This window comes from Hyaena hyaena, unplaced genomic scaffold, assembly GCF_003009895.1.
Source record: "Hyaena hyaena isolate Hyena2069 unplaced genomic scaffold, ASM300989v1 scaffold_43, whole genome shotgun sequence".
Lineage (NCBI taxonomy): Eukaryota > Metazoa > Chordata > Mammalia > Carnivora > Hyaenidae > Hyaena > Hyaena hyaena.
Window position 1 is genome coordinate 4,865,336 of NW_024080675.1, and position 17,612 is coordinate 4,882,947.

Genomic DNA, 17,612 nt, shown 5'->3' on the forward strand with positions numbered 1-17,612 from the left:
GACACAGAAAAGTTCCACTGCTGCCCAATAGTTCCTCATGCCGCTCTGTAATCAACCCTTCCCACCCCCACAACCACCTTCACCAACCAGCCGAATACTGATCTCTTTTCTATTCCTAGAGAGGTGCTTTTCCAGAATGTCATAATGAGCTTAATTTCTTCTTTTTTAGTTTCTTAGGGTGGAAGCTTATTAGATCATGGGTTTGAGACTTTTCTCTTTTTCTAATATATGTATTTCAGGCTATAAGTATTCTTCCAAGCAATGCTTTTGCTGTATCCCACAAATAGTGATATTTTGATATGCTGTGTTTTCATTTTTATTCAATTTAAAACACTTTCCTATTTTCCTTGTGACTTCTCCTTTGACTCATGGGTTGGCTGGTTAGAAGTGTCTAATTTTCAAATATTTGGGGCTTTTGGAGGTATCGTTGATTTCTACATTTCATTCCATTGTGATGTGAAGTCACTCTGAATGACTTCAACTGAAAAAAAAATTTTTTTAACTATCATATTGCATAGAATATGGTACTAGAAAATGTTCCATGTGTACCTTGTGTGCCCAGAGTAAATATTTTGCTGGTCCTTTTCTTCTAATAACCATCAAATCCCCTCTTGTGTCTCCCTGCATTAGGTCACTCTCTAGACTCTTTGACATTAATTTTTAAATATGTTTTGTCTAGAGTTTATTATTCTTGTTTGTGAGACAGTCTTTTACAATTTATTCTACCATTTCCTAGAGCCCGATCTCTCAAGTATCTTGTAATAGAAGATAAAACTGTTATTTTTAAGCCAGTGTGTGCTGTCTTTTTTTTTTTTTTTTGATGTTTACAAGAAAAAAAATCCTAACTCATGCATACACAGAGAGAGGAGTTTACGATGTATAAATTAAATTGCTAAGAACATGTAGGTTAAGGGCTGGGGAACTCTATTAAACAGAACTATTTTGGAGTCAATTTGACCTGTATTAAATTAAATTAGAAACCAATTTAATGGGAGGAACAAGCACACGGGGCCGTCTTGTTTATGTGTAGGTAAGTATCTACCAAGTGTTTCCAAAATATTTACAAATGAAGAAGGAAGAAAATGGAAACGATACCTTTACACTGAGGAGGGCTACTACTCCAGTCACCGTTCCCAGTACAAACAAGTCTGTTCTCTCCAATAAGTGAATATGGATCTGGTCCACTTGACTGATTACAACTGTAAGTTACCACTTCATTATAGTCATATTCCTCCTTGCTAATCTTATAGTTCCCATTTGCGATTTTTCCAGGTGGTGCACACAATATCTCTTAAAAAATGAAAAAAATAAAAATAAAAAAAGGACATGAAAGGCAAAAGGAAAGGAAAAGATGAAGATAACATTAGTGAAATCCTATGAACTGTCCTCAATAAATTCATTAACACATGACTTCTATAAGCTGGCTATAGATCCAATATCCATTTACAAGAAAGTTTCTGTGAGAAATGTATTATACCAAATTCAAACCATTAATATAGACATGAACTTTTAGAATAAAACTCATTTTCTTAAATACCTATATAAGACACCTATATGAAATACCTATGTTTATCTGGAAAAACATTCTAAGTTCTCATCATAAGAGATGCTAACGATGTAATAAGAAAATATTATTGCAATTACAAAGAGAACTCAGTGTTAGTTGAGACATGCTTTATAATTTATAAACACTCTTGATACTTGAACAATTTAGGGGTTTAGGAGAACTGATTTCCTGCACAATTGAAACTCCTCTCTCTTGATTCCCCCAAAACGTAACTACTAATAGCCCATTATTGACCAGAAGCCTTACCAAGAACATAAACAGTTGACTAACACATATGTTTTATGTTATATGCATTATATACTGTGTTCTTACAATTAAACAAGCTGGATAAAAGAAAATGTTATTAAGAAAACCATAAGGAAGAGTAAACACATGTATAGTACTGTACTGTGAAAAAACCACAAATAAGTGCATCCACACAGTTGAAACCCGTGTTTTTCAAGAGTCAACTCTATATCCATTCATTAAATTGAGAGTTCACAGTATCAAGATATTACTGTCTGCTTTCACTTTCATCCATATGAGTCTATGGTGAAATTATCCAGATACTACAAATTCTATGATAACACCACAGACTGAATCCAGACATCTTCCTTTAAGCCAGATTTTGAAGAGATTTGCAAAAATGTAAAAACAATGCCCCTATTCTATTTCTTTTAAAAAAAAAATTAAAAATTTTTTAATTTAAAATTTTATTTAAAAAAAAATTTTTTTTTTGATGTTTATTTATTTTTGATGGAGAGACAGAGCACAAGCGGGGGGGGTGGGGGATGGCAGAGAGAAAGGGGCACAGAATCTGAAGTAGGCTCCAGGCTCTGAGCTGTCAGCACAGAGCCCAGCGCAAGGCTCGAACTCATGAGCCATAAGATATGACCTAAGCCGAAGTTGTACACTTAGTTAACTAAGCCACCCAGGCACCCCGAAAATTCTGCTTTTTAAAAAATTTGTGGGGGCACCTGGGTGGCTTAGTCAGTTAAGTGTCTGACTTCCACTCAGGTCATGATCTCGCTGTTTGTGGGTTTGAGCCCGGTAACGGGCTCTGTGCTGACAGCTCAGAGCCTGGAGGCTGCCTTCAGATTCTGTGTCTTCTTTCTCTGCCTTTCCCCTGCTCATGCTCTGTCTCTCACAAATAAATAAACATTAAAACAAATTGTGGCATATATTAACATGTATCGAGCTTACAGTTCTTAAACGTGAATTAATAGTTATTTTTAAAACTTCTCACTTTTAATTCCAACATAATGAATATCAATAGACAAAACCCATATAGGAAAAGCTCTTTGTGGTTTTTATTAATCTAAACGCGAAAAAGGATCCCAACAGCAAAATTTTAAGGACTAATCCTCTAAATGCTAAAGAAAGAATATACTTACTATTACATATGGGGGCATTGTCACTCCAAGTCAGTACATTACTGTCAATAGGAGAAATTTCACAATAAAGAACTTTTGGTCCAAGTAATCGATAACTAGAAAAGAAAAAAGTTACTGGATTCTTCAGCAGTTAACAAGATGTATATGACAATAAAAAAACATTTTACATGGTTGTTTTTCTACACTAATGTAGCTTGAGGGAGAAGTTCCTTAAGTGACATATAATGAGAATGTTAACCATAGCTGCAATTTAACCAAATAAAGGATTTCTGCACTGAAACATACATGGACCTAGAGCAAAGATTTCCTAACACATCTGTCATACCTAGGTGTCAGGCTGGCCTCTTTGCTATCTCCAGCAATCACATTACACATTCATTTCTATGCTCCTGTCATTCTTCTCAGTAGAGAGATGAGGCCCCCGAGCTTGCCTGGCCGGATCTGAGTCCCAGCTCCGTGGCTCACTTTCTTTCTGAGCTCAGGCAAGACCCTGAATGTGTCTCTTGCTCAGCTTCCTCATCTGGGCAAAGAGGATAACAGCATATATATCCTGGAGCTGTTTTGAGGGCTAGATGAGTTGCCATCTGGCACACAGCAAGTGTGAGGTGAGTTTTAGTTCTTATTAATGTTTAGATCAGAGTATCTGTTTCTATAAATGCTTATTTATTTTGAGGTGGGGGAGGGGCAGAAAGAGAGCGAGAGAGAAGCTCGCGGACAGTGCAGAGCCCGATGTGGGGCTATATCCCACGGACCACAGGATCAAAGCCGAAACCAAAAGCTGGCTGCTCAACAGACTGAGCCACCGAGGTGTCCCCTACAGTATCTTTCTAAGAAGGAGGAGCCCAGGAATATGCCTACTCATTATCTTCTCTGATGATTTAAATTCACAGTACTCTCATCTCCTAAACTCTCATTGTAATGATCATGAATCATGGTATTTATTTTGGTACTATTCATCTACTACTTTGCTTTGACATCTTTTTGTATTTTGTTTCTCAATAAGGCTACTTCTCGGAGAAGAGAATATGTCTTAAATTTTTAGCACTTAACAAGCTATCTCTAAATAACTATAGGCATACCTCGTTTTACTGCATTTTTTAGGGCACATGGTAGATACTGTATTTTTTTTTAACAAATTGAAGGTCTGTGGCAACCCTGAAACATGCAAGTCAATCAGCACATTTTTCCAACAGCGTTGACTCACTTTCTGTCTCTATGTAGATAAAACTGTCTTTAAATTAATGTATGTACATTTTTTTGTTTTGTTTTTTATATAATGCTATTGCACATTTAATAGACTCTATTACATTGCAAACCTAACTTTTATATGCACTAGAAAACCAAATAATTAATTTCACTCACTTTTTTGAAATACTTGCTTTATTGAGATAGTCTGGAACCAAACCTCAATCTCTGAGGTATGCCTGAAGTGACAGCAGGCTCCAACAGTTTTACTTGACCAGGTTAAAAAATAGCGAAACTACCTGTAAATGCTTCCAGCTGAAGTTTCCCCCAAGGCTCACTGATTCTCTGTTATAATGTATTAGATTATTCTGGAACAATGGCAAAGTGGTAAGCACTGGGAATCTGTCCCTGGATCTAGAGGACAACTTCTTAGGATCCATGTGATGTAAAGATTTTGGAACTAGGAAGTCTGCTTACAACTTCACAGGAAAGACTTGGACAGGTAAACTGCACTGATTCCAGTCAATTTCATCTTAACACAGTGTTAGGTACCCAGCCCCCAGCCCTGGCAGGCAGCTGTGCATGTGTTCTTGCAGCAGCTTAGAAGCAGCCTGAGGGATCCAGGGTGGGCAAAAAGGGCTCTGTCCTCCAAAGAGTGGGGATCTGTGCTCTTATCACCGAATTCTGCTTCTGATCACAGAAAAGCAGTGAGATAGGCAGTTACTGTTGTCACACCAGCCCCTAACCCTTGTAAGCCCCCTTCCACCTGCCTGAAGTGACTTCTAGGGGATTAAACATCCAGGGCCCTCTGCTCCTCATTTCACTTTTCATTTTTCCCATCAGGAGCCAGACATTAAAGACTAGAACACTGAAGAACAACTGCATATGTGGGAAAAAGTAAAAGTGATTGTGCATGCCCAGAGAAAACCTAAAACAAAACCAAAATGAAATTCAGGAGTTGAAAAGTATAATAACTACAATGAAAAATTCACGAGCAACTTATATACAGATTTGAGCATGCAGAAAAGCCCTTCAGTTTACATGTCAGGCTGATCCTCAGCATGGAGACAACCTACAAGAATAACATAGAAGGAAGAGGGTAGAATCTGATTTCCGGACTTAGCGTATTAGTAGATCCAAATGTACAGTTCAACAAAAAGGACAAGGTATACAAAGAAAGAGGAAAGTCTGTTTAAAGGAAAACAGAAGTTAACAGAAATTAACAGAACTAGACAAAGACTTTAAAATAACGGTCTCAAAGATGCTCAGTGAATTAAAGGAAGAAATGTAGAAAGTCAAGAAAACAACGTGTGAACACAATGGAAACATCTACTAGAGACAGAAAACCTAAAACAAAACCAAAATGAAATTCAGGAGTTGAAAAGTATAATAACTACAAGGAAAAATTCACTAGGGACTTAAATACAGATTTGAGCATGCAGAAGGAAGAATTAGTGAAGAGAGGGCAATGAAAATTATGGAGTCAGAGGAGCAGAAAGAGAAAAGATTGAAGAAAAGTAAACAACCAGAGGTACTTTTGCAACACCAGTATGCTAGCCAACATATATACTGTAAGACAATCAGAAGAAGATAGAATGGGCACAAAGACTATCTGAAGAAATAATGGCTGGAAACTTTCCAATTTTGATGAAAGTTGGGAATATAAATACCTAAAATGCTCAACAAACTTCAAGTAAGATGAATGCAAAGAGACCCACACTAGGAAATATAAGAAGCTTTCAAAAGACAAAGACAAGAATCTTGAAAGCTGGGAGAGAGAAGTGAATCATTGCCTATGAAGGATCCTAAATAAGATTATCAACAGATTTCACATCAGGACTTAGAGGCCAGAAGACAGTGGATGGACTGAAATCTCAAAGGGCTGAAAGAAAAAGAACTGGCAACCAAAATTCCGCTTTCCAGTAAAACTGTCCTTCAAAAATTAGGAAGAAATTAAGACTTCCCCAGAAAGAAAATCTCAGTGAGTTTGTGACCAACAGATTTCACTTTCAGGAAATGTCTAAGAGAGTCTACAAGGTGAAATGAATGGACACTAAAAAGTAACTTGAAACTATATGGATAAAGATCTCAATAAAGATAAATACCTGGGCAATATTAAAAGCTAGTATTATTGTAACAATAGTTTGTAAATAAAATTTTTGTTTTCTATATGATTTAAGAGACCAATCTTTTAGAAGAAAATAAATTATTAGTGCAGAAGCTAGTATTACAATTATTAGTGTAGAGATCAGTATGACATCAACAACCAAAAGAGGTAGGGATAAAGCTTTAAATAAGCAGTTTTTGTAACTTACTGAAGTTAACCTGGTATAAATTCAAACTGGAATGCTATGAGTGTAGGATGTTAACTACAGTCCCCATGGTAACTATAAACAAATAGCTACAGAAGATACACAAAAAGAAATGAGAGAGGAATTTAAACATTTCACTACAAAAATCAACTAAACAAAAAATAAGACAGCAATACAGGAAATGAGGGACAAAAAACGTCTAAGGCAAATAGAAAAAAATAGCACAATTTCAGAAGCGGCTCCTTGCCAGTAATTACTTTAAGTGTAAATGGATTAAATTCTCCAATCAAAAGACAGCGATGAGCTGAATGTAAAAAACACATGATCCAGGGGGACCTGAATGACTCAGTTGAGCATATGATTCTTGATTTTGGGTCAGGTCATGATCTCACAGCTTGTGGGATCAGACTGTGCTGGACTACATGCTGAGAGCACATACCCTGCTTAGGATACTCTCTCTCCTTCTCTGACCCTCCCGCATTCACACTCTTTCACTCTCTCAAACTAAACCCAAAGCTAGCAGAAGGGAGTAAGTACTAAAGATTAGAGAGGAAATAAATAAAATAGAGGAGAAAAGCCAAAAGTTGGTTCTTTGTAAAGATCAACTGAATTCACAAACCTTAGTTAGATGGACTAAGAAAGAGAAAGAGATGACTCAATTTATTGAAATCAGAAATGAAAGTGGGAACATTACTCTCAATTCTACATAAATACAAAATACAATAAGAGAGTACTTTTAACAATTTTGCACCAAAAAATTGGATAACCTAGATAAAATGAACAAATTCCTAGAAATACAAAGGCTACCAAAACTAAGCCATGAAGAAACATAAAATATGACTACTTACTCACTTATAACTAGTAATGAGATTGAATCAGTAAGAGAAATTCTCCCAATAAAGTAAAACCCCAGACCTGATGGTTTCATGGGTGAATTCTACCAAACATTTAAAGAACTAATACCTATTCTTCTCAAACTTTTCCAAAAAATTTAAGAGGAGGGAAATCTTCCCAATTCATTCGATGAAATCAGCATCAACATGATACCAAAAGACACTACAAGGAAATAAAGCTACAGACCAATACCTCTTTATGAACCATGATGCAAAAAAATCATCAAAACATACTAAAAAATGAAATTCAGCAGCATATTATACACCATTAACAAGCAAAGTTTATTCCTGGATGCAGGGATGGCTCAACATGTGAAAAATGATCAATGTCATATGCCACAACAGCAGAATGGACAAATCCACATATCTCAACTGATGCAGAAAAAGCATTTGACAAAATTCAACACTCTTTCATGGTAAACATACTCAATGAACTAGGAAGACAAGAAAACTATCTTAAGATAACAAAAGCCATTCATGAAAAACCCACAGCAAATATTATACTCACTGGCGAAAAGCTGAAAACTTTTCCTTTATGATCAAGAACAAGTCAAGGATGCTTGTTTTTACCATTTCTAATCAACGTAGTACTGGAAGTTCTAGCCACAGCAATTAGGCAAGAAAAAGAGATAAAAGATATCCAAACTGGAAAGGAAGAAGTAAAATTATCTGTTTGCAGATGATGTGATCGTATCTATAGAAAACCCTAAAGATTCCACCCGAGAAAAACAAGCGTTAGTAGCACTAATAAATAAATTCAGCAAAGTAGCAGGATAAAGGTCAATATAAAAACATCAGATGCATTTCCATATTGTATTACCTTCTAAGTGAACATTTTTCATAAATGCCACTATCCCCAATATATACTATTAAAGGAACCCTTATAGAACAAAGGCTGTTACTCTTTTTTTAAAAAATATTTTTATGTTTATTTATTTTTGAAGGAGAGAGAGACAGACAGAGTGTGAGTGGGGGAGGGGCAGAAAGAGAGGGAGACACAGAATCCGAAGCAGGCTCCAGGCTCTGAGCTGTCAGCACAGAGCCTGATGTGGGGCTTGAACTCATAAGCCTTTAGATCATGACCTGAGCTGAAGTTGAACGCTAAACTGAATGAGCCACCCAGACACCTCAAAAGCTGTTGTTCTTAAGTGTTCCATACCTTTTTTTGAGATACTTAACGTTTCTAACAATCACAAAATTCTAACAAATAGACGTTGATCAACATTGAGTTAATCCGGTGAATTCTGGTCTGGTCTCAATACAAGAATATCTTCAGTTGGCAATTTGGTCTCTCATTTCTGTAAGTGCAACTTCAACTGAGGCTTGGTCATTTTAAATAGGGTGCACTTGTAAAAAATGAAGTCAGCATTGTTAATGCCCACAATAGGCTCATAGTAAATATGGTAAATGTTATAGAATTTTGCTTTCCTTCAATTTAAATTTCTTCCTACTAATTACACATCCTTTCAAGTTTCCATAAAAAGCCCAAGCCTTGTTAGGTGGTAAGTACAACTTGTTACATGGGAAGAAAATGCAATCAACTTTATGGGAATGCTTAAGAAGAGAAGCAAAACAAAAACGGAATTAGAAATATTTATATTATTTCCTCCAAGGAACAACTTACTTACCCCTCATTACAAGCATATTCAATCTGTGATCCCAAGAGAAAACTTCCATTTATGCTGATTACAATGCCATTTGTGGGATCTCCTGGATGTGTACATGATTTTTCTAAAAGAAAATTTTCAAATTTGTTGTTTCATGTCAAATTTCAAAATGAAACAAAAATTCTGCATTGCTCATCTGAATTCATGAGACTATTTTCTATTTTTGACTATTATAAGGCCAAACTTAAGATTCACATTTAGCCAGGTAACCAATTGCCAAGAAAAAGATTCCGTGAGGATTTTTTCAAAGACTGAAAAACTACATTGCTATCAAAAACCTACATTCACATGAAAAAATAATCATGCATTAGTGGAATATGCAATCTCAAATGTGTGAAATCTCTACAACAATAAAAAAAAAATCTGTACACTTACTTGTACAAGCCTCCTGGAGAGGTGTCCATGTGTTATTAGCGTGACAAACAGAAGACATGGGAAGAAAAGGTGTAATACGCTTGTATCCTAGGCGACACTGAAATTGTACTGTTTCCCCAGGATTATAAGTATTTTTAAAATCAGTTGGCCTCATAGAGATGTAATTTGGAGCATCACAGGCATCTAGGGATAAGAGAATGAAAACATGAAAATGAAGTATTGTCTCTCTTTTACCAACCAGGGACTGTGGTCTGCCAGCAGGAAGGTAATACAGAATAAATTTTAAAAATCCAAGATTTTAAATGATTCTTCTATTCCTTTACCCAGTTGTGAGAGTAGGTAGTAGAGGATGTGCCTTGCTCATTTTAAATAAAAATAATATCCTACTAGGTTTTGATTTGTTGGGGAATAGGACAAATTTTCTTTCAACAATAAGTTGAAGAAACAAAATTACTGGTTTCATCCTAATGACATATGTAAACAAGCATCCTTCCCCATCTTTTTCTAAATTCATTTCAAAACCCACCTGTCCTCACGGTGCCTGGGTAGCTCAGTCAGTTAAGGGTCGGGCTCTTGGTTTCAGCTCAGGTCATGATCTCACGGTTTTGTGAGATTAGGCCCTGAGCCTGCTTGGGATTCTCTCTTTTCCTCTCTCTCTCTCTCTCTCTGCCCCTCCCCAGCTCACGCTGTCTCTGTCAGAAATAAAATAAACTTAAAAAAAAAAAAAACCCACCAAAACTCATCCTTCCTTTAAGAAGGCCTTCTATAGTATATGTAGCTCTGAATGCTCTTCCACAGCCTGAAACAAACTAATAATAACTTGCCACTTCAGACTTAGTCTTCTCTCAGAAGGCAAATTCCTACAGGTCAGGGATCATATGTCTTCTTTTTCTATTACTGCACTCAGTGGTGAGTGCTCAAGAAATGCTAAAGTAACAAGCGATTATTAAATAAGCATTATGTAATTTCGTAGGTCAAAATAAATATGCACTAAAGTCTTTCAAAACACAAGACTTCATTTCTTGTTTCATATTAGTGAACTGAGCATTTTATAAGTGAATGGATTCCATTTAAATATCAAAATTTACTATTCTGAATTACTTTTTTTTAAGTTTATTTATTTATGAAATCTCTACACTTAATGTGGGGCTCAAACTCATGACCCCAAGATCAAGAGTCACAGGCCCTTCTGACTGAGCCAGCCAGGCGCTACTCAAAATTGACTAGTCTGAATAGTAGTATGTGAAAAAAATGTTGCTTTTGTATAATTTCATCTTCCTCCACTGATCAATGGATCACACATTCCTTCAGAAGCTCCCTGAATGTAGCTGTCTGGGCTATTGATCCAATACACATGTTCAGGAGTGCTACGATACTGCTATGCTTTTAGATTTTTTAGGGGACGAAGGAAGGTGTTTTTTTTTTTCCTCCCTAGAATAGTGTCATTTCTACCTTGGCAATTCTTCTTCCCTTTCAATTAACCATGAGCTTGAAAACCAAACAGATCTGTCAGAACAATTATGTAAAATAATATGACCGGACATATTCAGTAAAGTGCTTAAGGGCTAAAAGGACACAGAGGCCTCTCCTATAAGGGTGAGGACCTAAGAAGAAGGAGATAGATCTACTTTGATGCCTGAGGATACTTTTCCTTCTTACTCCCTGGATCTCGGTCTTACCTCAGATTAAGAGACTGGTCAAGAGAACTCTACTCAAGTGAAATATTACTCTCCTTTCACACCATATCAATTCTAAAATTATATCTATAAACACTGTCCAACATTTCCTTTATATCATGTCCTCAAATCCACCTACTAGCAATATGTTTTCCACATTTCCACTATGTTGGCCAAGATATGTGAATGTCCTTTAATCAATGGCCCAAATCAGAACAAAAGCAAAAAACACAAAGTCATAGCAATCAGAGCACTAAAAAGAGGATTAAAACAGTTGAATTTTATTAATAACATTACATTTCCAGTAAAATGAATACCCTGAGTCATTTTACAATGGAGGGGAAAAAGCTAGAAATGCTAACACAACTCCATTCTAGATACAGATACATAACGTCATTAGAAATCCTGGAACCATCAAGAAATAAATCAAATAACAGCATTCCTATGATTAAATTATGCAGTATTCCTTGTTTTCTGCATTCTATTTCAGTAACTATCTTGAAAGCAGATAAGGACTTTAGAATTCCAAATATGACTTCCACATACAGTGATCTGTATGGAAAAAGAAATGTCCATTGGATGGTTTATCCATTCAACTAATTTGAAGTATTTCTTCCTCCTAACATGTATAATTATAAGACACACTTTCAAAAATGTGCAAAGCTTACAACTTAGTTTGCAGGCTTTATACACTATAATAATTGAGGCCAATATTACACTGTTTTGCAATATAGTTTCTTCTCTTGCTCAGAACACTGATTTTTTTTTTTTTTAACCTTCTGGCTACCCTTCCCTCTCTGCTTGATTGGATAATGTGATATTCCTCATGGCTTGCTTTAGGAATTCTTGTTACTTCATTCTGCAGACCCCTCAGGGTGGGTATGTATACTCCCATGACCTTATTATTGCTGAGAAGAGCTGCCTCCCACATCCTGGTCCCCATTCTCAACCTCAAGCCAGGGTGCCAAATGTATATATTCAATGGCCTACCCACATGTTCCACTTGGAAATGTCACGCTATCTCCAATAATATTTTGAAGCCAAAGTGTGGTCCCTTGATTCTTTTCATACTTATACATGCCCAGCAAACAAAATAGATGGGTTTTAAATTTTTCAAATTCAATTTCAAGGAGTGTTATTTGTTTTCAGGTGTGCAATATACATTACTCAGTGATCATCACGATAAACGTACTCTTTATCCCTTTCAACTATTTTGTTTATCTCCCAACCGCCTACTCGCTAATACCACATTTCTTCTCAATATTTAAGAGTCTGTTTCTTAGTTTATCTCTTTTTTCTTTGTTCATTTGTTTTGTTTCTTAAATTCAATAAATGAGTGAAATCATAGAGTATTTGTCTTTCTCTCACTGACTTATTTCACTTAGCATTATACCCTCTTGCTGCAAATGGCAAGATTCCATTCTTTTCGTGACTAAGTAATATTCTATTGCGTAAATATATCACCCCTTCTTTATCCATTCATCCTATCAACCCATCCTTGGGTTGCTTCATATTTGAACTATTGTAAGTAATGCTGCAATAAACATAGGGGTGCATGTATCTCATCAAATTAGTGTTTTCACATTCTTAGGGTAAATACCGAGTAGTGGAGTTACTGGATCATATAGTAATTCTATTTTTAATGTTCTCTGTATGTTTTCCACAGTGGCTGCACCAGTTTGAATTCCCACCGGTAGTGGACAAGGAGGACTTTTTATCCACAACTTTGTGTTTTTGATATTGGCCATTCCGAGAAGTATGAGGTGATATCTCATTGTGATTTTGATTTGCATTTCCCTGATGACTGGTGATGTTGAGCACCTTTTCATGTGTCTCTTGGCCATCTGTCTATCTTCTTATAGAAATGTCCATTCATGCCTTCTACTTTTAACTAGATTATTTGGATTTTTTTTGTTGTTGACTTAAATATAGATGGTCTTTAAAACGGAAATGCCTGTTCCATATCTCTTATTCTGCCTTTCCTTCGAGTTCAAATCATCATCATTTCTTATCTACATTGCTACTAGCGTTATTGAATAGGCCTCCTTACCTATCTCACCACCTTTAGCCAGGCAGCCTGGCTCTGCTACTGACACTGCTTCCCACCACACTCGTCTGAAACCCTCCCACGCTTACACCAGCATACTCTACAATACTGTCCTCAAGAAATGATCTTCTACTGAGTCTAGAGAAATTAAAGTAAACTTGGTTTAGATTTGCAATGTGCCAAGTCAAACAAGAGGACTCAAGGAACCGTCAAAGGACAGATACTAAATCCTATCTGATTTTTAATGATGGTGACTGGTCATTCCTGACTATCACGTTGCTCTTTACAGCGATGTGCTCTGTGATCTAGTCCTCTGCCTCTCTCTCGCCTCTGAGTGCTCCTGCTGCCGCACCGGGTGGCTCCACAGTCCGTGAATGCCCTAAGCCGTGTCACATCTTTGAGCCTCTGATCACACTGTTCCCTCTGCTCTGAACCCCCTTCCTACCTGCTCAACTGCAAGCCCTGCTCAACTCTTGTCTTCTTACACTCAGTCCGCTCAACTGTTTCTCCAGCAAGCATCTTCCGCTTCCCCCGGGGGGCAGGGCCCTGGCCCCTTCGCTGGGACTGTCCTCTGCACGGACCTCTCAAGTCACTATCACATGTTTTTGTGTTTAACAGTTCCCATGGCTACTCCATTCATCCCCCATGGCTGACTCCATTCATCCATGCAGCCATAACACCAAGCACACTGTGCCCCTCAGAGTTGTGAACCAAAACAATACGGCACTCAAGGGACCACTGCTGCCAAACACAGCACCAGGGGGAGGACCATGCTCTCAGGCATCTGATATTGAAGCTCATCATCTTTAAGCTTCAAGCACTGGAAAAAGATCTGGCCACATCATTTCTTCTGTCGCCTGTCTCCCAGTGTCCTTTCTGTACCCTAGCAACTGACCAGATAAGGACTGTTCTCTGGGTTTTTTAACATGTAGAGTAAGGAAACTAAGAAACTACCATGTAAGCACATATGGATCTTGGCTTCTATAGTAAGAGGGAAATAAAAGACCTAACGACACCCCCCACAACAGGACACAGTGGGTTTTATCCAAAAAAAAAAAAAAGCAGACCCCTTGGGGAAGAATGAGTCTGGTCTTGAAACTAGACAAATGTTCCCTTCTGCCATCTCGTGCAGCTGGCAACTGACCACCTCTGAGGTGACAGGCCTCTGGGCACAACGCTATCTGCCTACAAACCTCCTGAGAGCATGAGATGTTTCAAAACTGAACTGTGTACTCACGTCCTGTGTTTCCCTCCCAACATAATGACGTCTCATTTGTACTTTCCCTAATTTCATATCTGTCCTGATTTTACCTTTTCTTAAAAAAATTTTTTCTTAATCTCTATTTTTGAGAGAGAGAGAGAGAGAGACAGAGTGTATGTGGGGTAGGAACAGAGAGAGAGAAGTAGACACAGAATTCCAAAGCAGGCTCCAGGCTCCAAGCTGTCAGCCCAGAGCCTGACATGAGGATCAAACTCATGAATCTCAAGATCATGACCTGAGCCCAAGTTGAATGCTCAAGTGACTAAGCCACCCAGGTGCCCCATGATTTTTTACCTTTGAACCTTAAACTTGGCCTTGATTTTCCTATGTTTCGTTTCTACGTTTTATTCCCTTCCATGTTGTACCCCATTAATTTCATTTGTTCTCTTTTCCTCTCCTCCAAATAACAGTCTCCTTCCACTTTCAGTTCTAAGGCTAATCTAACCTTGATGCTTTTTAAAAATTTTTTTGTTTTCTTATTACCACCACTGGCCCCTCTCCGCTCTACTCCCCACACACAGAAATGAACTGTTCGATGACCAGCAGCCAGCAAGACTATTGGGAGCCCTGCAGACTCTCCATAAACAGTAGGAGACACAGCCCCTCTGACAGCTGCCCCTGCCTTAGCTCAGGCGCCTCACACAGGCCGTCCTAAGCATGATTCTTTAAAGAACCTTCCTCCTGTACCGTCAGCCTCGCCTGAATATTTTATTTAGTTTTCTGGTACTTAATGGTTATACAAGAGTGTTGATACTGAGGCAAAAAATGGGCATCTGGAACCACAAGTGTGACAAGACAGAGGAGCTCTTTGCAGTGTAGCGGGGAGAGCAGAAAACAGTTTTGCAAGAGTGACTTCCGGTCAGGGGCGATTTGAGGTGGAGTGTGTGGGTCAACCTGAGACAGGGTGGTGAGAGGGGCCTTCTGAGGGGGTAACATCTCAACTGAGTGTGAAGGACAAGAAGGAGCCGCACATACAAGGGGCTGGGAGACGATGCTCAAGTCTAAGGGAACAGCAAGGGCAGAAGCGCCCCAGTGGCAGAGTTAGCCTGTTTCACAAGAAAAATGTCCCCTGCCTCCTGTTGTTAAATGCTGTCAGAGAACCAAGCTCCTTTCCTCCAGGGCACCTCTCCGGGGTTAGAACCTATTTATTAAGTAGCGTGCTTGCTGTCTGCCGCTCCCAAGACATTTTAGCAACTATTTCTTGACTGCTGCTGTGTGCATGGCACTGGGGTTCTCACGGGGAGTAAAACAGTCACTGCTTATACTGGTATGAGTGCAAGCAGATCAATAGTGAAATTAGGATCATGAAAACGGGGCAGTTTTGTTACTGCTCACCAGTGTATCCTGAGGACCACCACAGAACCTGGCACACAAGGCAAACATTTGTTGAATGAATGCTATTAAGGAAAGAATGCAGCATATATACTGTATACCTAATAGGATCCTAGAAATCACTTGGGCAGAGAAACACAGGTGCACATATAGACAGAACGAAACATACCAAATACTGAAAATGTTTGTCGTTTGAATGTTAAGTGTTATACAATAAGCATTCTTTTTTGTTTATTTTTTAACATTTATTCATTTTTCAGAGAGAGATTTATTCATTTTTCAGAGTGCGAGTGGGGAAGGGGCAGAGAGAGAGGGAGACATAGAATCTGAAGCCCTGCATATGGTGCTGCACCGTGGGGAGCCTGCTTGGGATTCTCTCTCCCTCTTCTCTGCTCTTCTCCTGCCTGAGAGCACATGCTTTCTCACTCTCTCTCTGTCTCAAAATAAATAAATAAAATAAAAAAGAATAATTCTGAATTCCCCTCAAATATGACCCATCCTAATGGAAAAAAAAAAGGAAATTAATGCCAAAGAGCCATTAGCTAATGGAATTGGGAAATGTCTATTGGACAGGAACAGGAAGATGATTCTAAGTCCGAAAAAAAAAAAACCTGAAAAAGGAACAGCCTGCCAACCAACACCAATATGATCTTGGACAACAAGGAGACTGTTACAAAAGCAAGGTGTGGCCTTTCCAAACCCTCTTAGCCCCAGGGACCCACAGCATTTTTGCACTCAGAGCGGTTCTCAGCCAAGCTTGCAGACACTGAGGGGCTCCCCAGCCCCCACGTAAACCAAGCAGCGAGCTTCCTTACCCCACACTTGGACACCATACCCCACACTCGACACCATAGGCCTAGTCACTTCCGTAAAGCATGCACCCGGTGACACCCAGCCTGGGGTCCTCAGTGCCTCAGGATACAACTACACCGGGGCACAAACCACACCACTCTTCCCAAGGCATAAGCCGTCCAAGAAACACAGGGCAAATCTCCCCACAGGCACAGCGCGGATCCTGGCAACAGCTGCACGCACCGAGCAGGGAGACCAAACTGCCGCCTTGAACTCCATGTCGACAAGTGCTCAGGCCCAGAAGCACACTGCAAGCTATCGCGGGGGTCACAGATCCGCCCTGGGAAACCACCAGCCGCACCCATCACCCGCAAGCCTCGCTCCAACGCATCACAAGTCTTCACCTTCGGCACCCTTCCCCACCCGCCCCAGCACGACCAGGGGCGCCCCCGACCCACCAAAGCAAGCTCTGGGGCCCTAGGTCCGATGGGCCCGCTCTCACACCCGCTAAGGCTCAGCGCCTGAGCGCACACCCTCTCCAGGTTCTTACCGGAGGGTATGGGTAGCAGTAGCACTGGGGCCACCAAAAGTATTACAAAGCAGTTCGATAAAGAAGAGCGCCTCTCGGGGCGGCGAGGACCTGTGGGACACAGCGAGCAGGACGCCGTCATCTTCCGGGAGACCAGCGGGAACAGCAGAGCCGGCTGGGCTAAAACCTTCCCGACTTCAGTACTCAGACGCAACAATCCCCCTGGAACCCAGGTGTCAGGCGCCCAGGCCAGGGGCGTGGCCTGGGCGGGGCTTGGGCGGAAGTGACAAAACTTTCCGGAGTGGGCGGGGCCAGCCGGCGACTGGAAGCGGGGCCTGGGTGCGGAGTCCGTTAGGCTTCCGGGATTGGGCGTGGTCTTGCTATTGTAGCGCCGCCGGGTGGGTGGGCGGCTGCGTCCTCTGCCTCCGGCGCCCCGCCGCCCTGCGGCGACCCCGCTTGCGCACCTACGCGAGGCCCCGGAGGTTTGTGGGTCTCGGCCTGCTCACCGCCGGATAAGGAGGGGTGGGAAGGAAAGCGGAGCTGGCAGGGTCATTTTTGTCGCTTTTCCGGAGAGTAACGCTTTGAGGGAAAGGCGCCTCGCCC

General features: G+C 39.8%; 1 protein-coding gene across 1 annotated transcript in view; it reads right to left on the reverse strand.

Annotated features, from left to right (window-relative positions):
* The window catches only part of LOC120230484 (membrane cofactor protein-like), a 34,842-nt gene extending 17,569 nt beyond the window's left edge, over positions 1 to 17,273 (reverse strand). The window contains exons 1-5 of the mRNA XM_039230067.1: positions 17,031 to 17,273; positions 9,373 to 9,555; positions 8,959 to 9,061; positions 2,941 to 3,035; positions 1,096 to 1,290 (exon numbers count right to left, since the gene is read on the reverse strand). Coding sequence (XP_039085998.1) covers positions 1,096 to 1,290; positions 2,941 to 3,035; positions 8,959 to 9,061; positions 9,373 to 9,555; positions 17,031 to 17,151 — 697 coding nt within the window. The 5' untranslated portion in view covers positions 17,152 to 17,273. The remainder of the gene's footprint in view (positions 1 to 1,095; positions 1,291 to 2,940; positions 3,036 to 8,958; positions 9,062 to 9,372; positions 9,556 to 17,030) is intronic.
* Between the last annotated feature and the right edge of the window lie 339 nt (positions 17,274 to 17,612).